Source organism: Anticarsia gemmatalis, chromosome 16 (genome assembly GCF_050436995.1).
Source record: "Anticarsia gemmatalis isolate Benzon Research Colony breed Stoneville strain chromosome 16, ilAntGemm2 primary, whole genome shotgun sequence".
Classification (NCBI taxonomy): Eukaryota; Metazoa; Arthropoda; class Insecta; order Lepidoptera; family Erebidae; genus Anticarsia; species Anticarsia gemmatalis.
Genome location: NC_134760.1, coordinates 2,314,187 through 2,320,139, shown reverse-complemented (window position 1 = coordinate 2,320,139; position 5,953 = coordinate 2,314,187). Strand labels below are relative to the sequence as shown.

The following is a 5,953-nucleotide window of genomic DNA, read 5'->3' as shown; positions in this document are numbered from 1 at the left end:
GTATTAAAAGACTGTATTAAAAATAATCAAACTAAGCCAATTGCTTCAGTAATTAGTCTTGGGTGCGGCATCAGCGTAGGCCTTCACTTGCGGTATGGAGTACACCTTGTCCACGGCTGCCTTCAAGGCTGGGTATCTCTCATCCAGGTCTGGGATCTGTACCGTCAGTTTTAAGTAGTCGTAGGCACCAGCGAGGGAGAAGTCACCCCATGTTAGCTGTAGACGGATAAATCATATTTAATCAATCATCTCTGCGGCCAGTCTTTTGGGCACGTTTCCGGCCGACAGCGGTGCGGACGAATTCTACGACGCCCTATAGGTTTATTTTATTTTTAATTTAATTACATGTTTTGTTTTTTTTTTTGTCATTGTAATTTTTTTTTCGTCCTTGTCTTAGTATTATAGTATTTTGTATGATTTTAGTTTAAAAGTAACTGTATAATATCTGGATTACTATTAAAACCATTTAGGAATTAAAAATAATTTCTGATGAGTAAGTGATGGAGAACCCTTAAGCGGTGATTCGATAGATATATAGTACACCCAGCACTCAGCAGTTAATTGAAGTGAGATGGTGTCTTTCACGTATCTCAACAATTTGTCAATTATTCGAAAGCCACTATGCTGTACATTGCTAACTCCCTCAGATTATAGTGATTAACACGTACCTAAAGTCAAATCAACAATATACTGAATAGCGACCATCAATTTGATGTACACTAGTTGTCTAGTTGTCACAAAAACCTAGCTAAGATGACAAGTACAGTCCAGCTACTTTTGGAATACTCGTGCTCACTGACTTTTGGATTACTCGTGTACAGCGACTTCTGTAGATTTCCGGTGTAAGGACGCGTTCTCACTATGTCTTGACGACAGATAATCGTGTAGTTTTAAGTTTTATATGTTTAAATGGAGGTGTTCACATATAGAACAACACGACTTACTGTCGTCTACGACATTTTTTGCAGTGATGACAGATTACCGTGACAGAGGGGACGGCTAGATACGACAGTCACTTAACCTTAAATTTTTTTGACGACAAACAATCGTTTTAATGGGAACAGCTCGAGACGCCAGTCGTCCAACGATAAATTAATCGTTACGACATAGTGGGAACGCGCCCTAAGGGTTATTTTGTTTCCTATCCGCGACTATAGCTTGTAGCAGTTTATTATGTACATTTTGATTCTGTTCAGCGCCTTTTGGAGCTGATGTACCTTGCCAAGAGCTATGTGTCCGTTATTCTTCTGCACGATGTCGTTCAGTTTCTCCAACATCACTGGATAGCTCTTCGCGTATTCTTCTTGTCTCGACTTCTTGATCGCCTCGTCTTCCTCCCAGTATTGTGCCGACGCCTCTGTAATACAAACATTTATAAATTTTAAAAAATGCTTAATATATAACAACTTTTATAGATGTACCTACTCGTAAATGAGGCAAAGAAATACATATCAAAAATATCATTGGATAACTCACACACTGACATTTTATTTCAAAAGAAATAAATTAAACCCATCAATATTCCACTGCTGGGCAGTGGAATATTGATGGGTATAATATTATATCCCGAAATGAGGGAGCGGTTAGTCCTTGAGTCCATCATAATAGCCAAGTTGGGTTGGGGACTTTGCACACCATCAAGAACTGTTCTAAAGGACTCTCAGGCATGCAAGGTTACATCACAATGATTTCCTTCACCGTTAGATCAGATGATAATTATTTCTAAACCACAAATAACTTAGAAAAGTTATTGGTGTGTTGCCTCGGGCTCGAACCGTCGACCACTTAAACCACTCGGCTATCTTTCCAGATAAGACTATAAACAATAGGTATCTTATCTTACTAGAACGCAAGTCATGGAGGTAGTCCATATTCTGGTCGATCTCGAAGGCCTCTTCAGCATTGTCTCCAGCCAGGCCGTACTTGTTGCCCAGGTACCGGCTGATGGCAAGTGAGGTCGAGAATTCCTTGCCGTCTATAATTAGCAGCGGGAGAGTACCGAATGGCGCATCTGAAAGAAAAGAGAACTGGTTAAAATTTACTTTTTGGGTTAAATTTAAAGCTCATATTTACTTGTAGTAAGTAATTTGTAAAAATAACTGCCTCTGTGGTGGGGTCGGTAGTGCTTACGACTGAGGCGCAAGAGGTCTCGGGTTCGAATCCCGGGTCGGACCAAAGTCTTTTCTGAGTTTTCTGTTAGTAAAATCTTAAAGATTGTCTTTAACGGATACTCTAAATAGGTATGTATGAAGAAATTGGCCGTTGACATGACATGAGAAATAAGTTTAAAATACTCCGATCGTCCTCCGTTTTCTAGTCATAAACCTGGTCCATTACAGAATACTGGTCTGCAATTTTTCTTATTGTACTTACTCTTTTTAAAATCAGCCCATTCGGTGTCAAAATTGATCCGTCTGTCCTCGTACTCCTGACCTCCATACGCGAGCAACAGCCTTATAGCTTCGCCGAAAGCCTTCTCATCGAAGTAATAGTATATCACTTTGTCTGGCATCTTTCTGAAAATAACACGAATGTTAAAAGTAAATAAAAAAAGAATTTTGCAAATTAGTCCAGCCATTTATAAATAATCGCTGAACATACATTAAAAAATATATATATATCGCGACGAATTGAGAACCTCCTCCTTTTTTGAAGTCGGTTAAAACTGTAACTAAAGGGGGTTATCTTCATCTATCGAGCTAGCCTCCGCGGCGCAGTGGTGTCACGCCGCTACCATTGCGTCGGGAGGTCAAGGTTTCGATCCACAAATAATTGTTTCGAGCCTGGTTGTACTTTGTGTCCGTTGTTTGTATGTTTGTAAAAGTCATCGTGACACAAGAGCAATTCTTAGTGCGGGAGTAGTTATTATGACTGCCTCTGTGGCGCGGTCGGTAGTATATGCGACTGCGGTGCGTGAGGTCTCGGGTTCGAATCCTGGGTCGGGCCAAAAGTCTTCTCTGAGATTTTCTGTTAAGAATTTCTTAGAGATTGCCCGGAGTTAGGAAGTTGAGGTCGAAGACCTCCGTGCCTCGGAGAGCACGTAAAGCCGTCGGTCCTGCGCTTGACCTCTCACTGGTCGTGTCAGTTATCCGTCCCACCAAACTATGAGAGTGATGGAATAGAGAGTGTACCTGTGTATTGTGCACACACTTGGACACTATAAACAAAGTCCTGCACAGATGGCCAGTTTCAATGAAACTGACCGCCGTAGCCGTATATCGGCTAGGAGGATATTAAGCTATTCAACATTTGGAAATTTTCAACATTTTTCAAGCAAGTAAACATGTCCTATAACGTCTATCTAATTGATAATCAATATTATTTACACGTTAGAAAAATAATATCGATTAACGATTAGTAAGCATGCACGAAGGCCGATCGAACACTGATAAACATGATTATTACTTTTTTGTCATACAAGTAATAATAAGTTATAGTAAACCTAGATATCCACATTATCGACACATACATTCATACAGGTATACATCAAACCATGCCTTTTTTCCATGGGGGTAGGCAAAGACCAAAGATCGTCACTTGGTACGATCCTTACAAACTTCCATTGCTTCAATCACATCCACACATTTTTTCATATTTCTATAAGTTCCTTCTTCCATGCCTACAAATTTGTTAAACTTTCTCTGCTAAACTGCTATACCAATTCCAACGGAATCTAGCCTGGTTGATGAATTTGAAATTGGGTAACAATACAGTACTTGATTGAAAATTGCAATTGCTTCTATTCTGCAATTAGTTACCTATATTGTAACAAAAACTACCGCTACTACGACGCCACATAATATACACATGCATAGTTAATATTACTTTTACACTAATTTGTCGCACTGCTGGGCAAGGTTCTCTTCCCGAACGAGGAAGAGGTTAGGAGAGTCACCATTAAACAGCAAATTACTACATAATTACGTCCTTAACTTGTAGTAATACACCCTAAATATCAATGATTAATCAAAACTTCAGGCCAATTGCACAATAATTATTTTGCAAATCATCTTTACTAGTAAAAAAATAAAACTCATCTTGAGTAGAAAAAAAATTATCAACATCACTTTACCAAAAACAATCGATAAATAAGTACAATTTTACACAAAAATACTTACCTACTTCAATTATCTGAGACGTGAAAAAACAATCCGAATGCACACATTCATTCAAACATTATTCAGAATAATCTAATCTACGTATAGTAAAGGAGTTATCACGAATACACACTAAAAAATAATTGCCGTATTTTTAAAACTTCACAAATTTACAAAATATATTACCTTGCGCGCTGGTGTCCCGAAAACTATGGCACCCAGTTTCTAGCCGGTAAAAAATGTAAGCTATATCTAATGATAAGGCAAGAATTTAAAGTTGCATAATATTTTGTAACGGCTACTAAAATAGAATTTCAGAGTTCATGGGCATTTGTATTCATGGTACGACTCATTCATGGGATTTTATAAGTTCTTCGGGAAAATTGATGTGCTAATCTTTTGGGTCAATCAATATGCAAATATTATATAAAAACTGTTCCGTAACTGGGTGACTGACTGAGAGACTGATGGACAACGCACAGCCAGAACTACAAAGCTTAGAAAGTTGAAATTTGGTATGAAGATTCCTTAGGAAGTGTAATGGAGCATTGAGAGAGGATTTTTGAAAATTACCCCTGAAGGAGATGAAATTCCTCCGGGCAAAGCCGCGAGTGGAAAGTTAGTGAACTATAAATTTTGTACAGCCAATACAACAGTTTGGCCAACGGTTTAGCTATATTTGTTAATTGCTCACAGATAATTAATAATGTACTTAATAACAAGACAAATCCGTTTTAAAAAATTTTTGGTTGTACTCTTATTTTAGTGCTAGCTAAGTCTGTTTTTTAAAGGCACTTAAGTCATAAAGATAAAGTTTCACGAGCTTAGCCTAACAGCAAATATGCTAATGCCTTTTAAGCACTGATCTGACGGTAATTTAGCGCATTTTCCTTCACTCGTTGCTATTGTGTACCGAGAGTTTGGCAAAAAAACTAGTTCTAAAACAGTATTCGATGAGGCGCCGATCGTACAGCGATTCTCTACCACTACCGGCTACCGACAACCAGCTAGCTTTCGAATTATTTTGTACGAAAATCGGGGGCTATCATATCTCTCAGTTGACATCTATTTGAACTCTAACACATTAGGTGTCTTTACACACACGCTCTTTAGCTCACGCTCTAAGGGCACCACATTGTTTTCTCAATAAAATTACAGTGATTACCACGTTATGTCAAAGCAGCAATGTTTTGCATAGTGCCTATTAATTTGGCGTACACTAGTTGTCAACTGAGATATATGATAAGTCCGCTGGTCAGTGTCTCTAACGGGCGTCGTAGGAACCATATTGGCAGTACATTTTAAATGTCATACTCTCGAGACTCGATAGTACTAACTGTACAGAATAGCGCTACAAGTATTCATACAAAAATTGCTGGGTATAGTTACTCGATATTCGATAGTAGTGTGAAATCGCCCCTCTATACCAATCTTTAAGCTGCATGCGACTAGCTCACTATCTCTTTAGAATTCTTGTCTGATAATAATAATCAGTTAAGGTTTGTATTCGTTCCAGTTTAGATAAAAATGTGATTTATAAGTTCTACACTTTATTTTATCGTATAGTTAGTGGTCAACCTAGTGTCAATGTTGTTCAAGCCGCCCGAATTGCCTAACGATGTCCTAAATCCTAATTGATAACCACCGGGACCGGCTGAGCACTCCTGAGTACAGAGACCCACAGATCAAATGCCACAATGCATTCATCCATCTATGTAATGACTGTGCCAAGGGTTGCTTAACCCAAGATCGTTTACCGAACAGCAAGCGCAATTGGCTACGAACGGCTCAATTTGTCTAGTCATCATTTTCTTATCCTAATCCCACGTTGATTAGGATCGTACAACTAGTCTGAA

General features: G+C 38.6%; 1 protein-coding gene across 2 annotated transcripts; it reads right to left on the bottom strand.

The window, feature by feature from the left end:
• On the bottom strand, nt 1-4,398 carry LOC142979151 (glutathione S-transferase 2-like). Of its 2 annotated transcripts, none has more exons than XM_076123925.1 (5): nt 4,284-4,398; nt 2,374-2,516; nt 1,844-2,011; nt 1,218-1,357; nt 1-216 (listed from the first exon to the last, which is right to left on the bottom strand). In XM_076123925.1, exons 2-5 carry the CDS (start codon nt 2,510-2,512, stop codon nt 46-48), a joined length of 618 nt encoding a protein of 205 aa, XP_075980040.1. In that variant the 5' UTR covers nt 2,513-2,516; nt 4,284-4,398; the 3' UTR covers nt 1-45. The 2 variants fall into 2 exon arrangements, with proteins under 2 accessions (XP_075980040.1, XP_075980042.1); XM_076123927.1 differs by lacking the exon at nt 4,284-4,398 and adding an exon at nt 4,119-4,261.
• Between the last annotated feature and the right edge of the window lie 1,555 nt (nt 4,399-5,953).

Bases quoted from the DNA above. Each gene is read 5' to 3' on its own strand.
- LOC142979151 (XM_076123925.1), bottom strand. From the start codon at position 2,512: ATGCCAGACAAAGTGATATACTATTACTTCGATGAGAAGGCTTTCGGC. The intron at 2,012-2,373 runs GTAAGTACAATA...CTTTTCTTTCAG, and splicing joins ATGGGCTGATTTTAAAAAGA to ATGCGCCATTCGGTACTCTC. The intron at 1,358-1,843 runs GTAAGATAAGAT...TTTGTATTACAG, and splicing joins CCTCCATGACTTGCGTTCTA to AGGCGTCGGCACAATACTGG.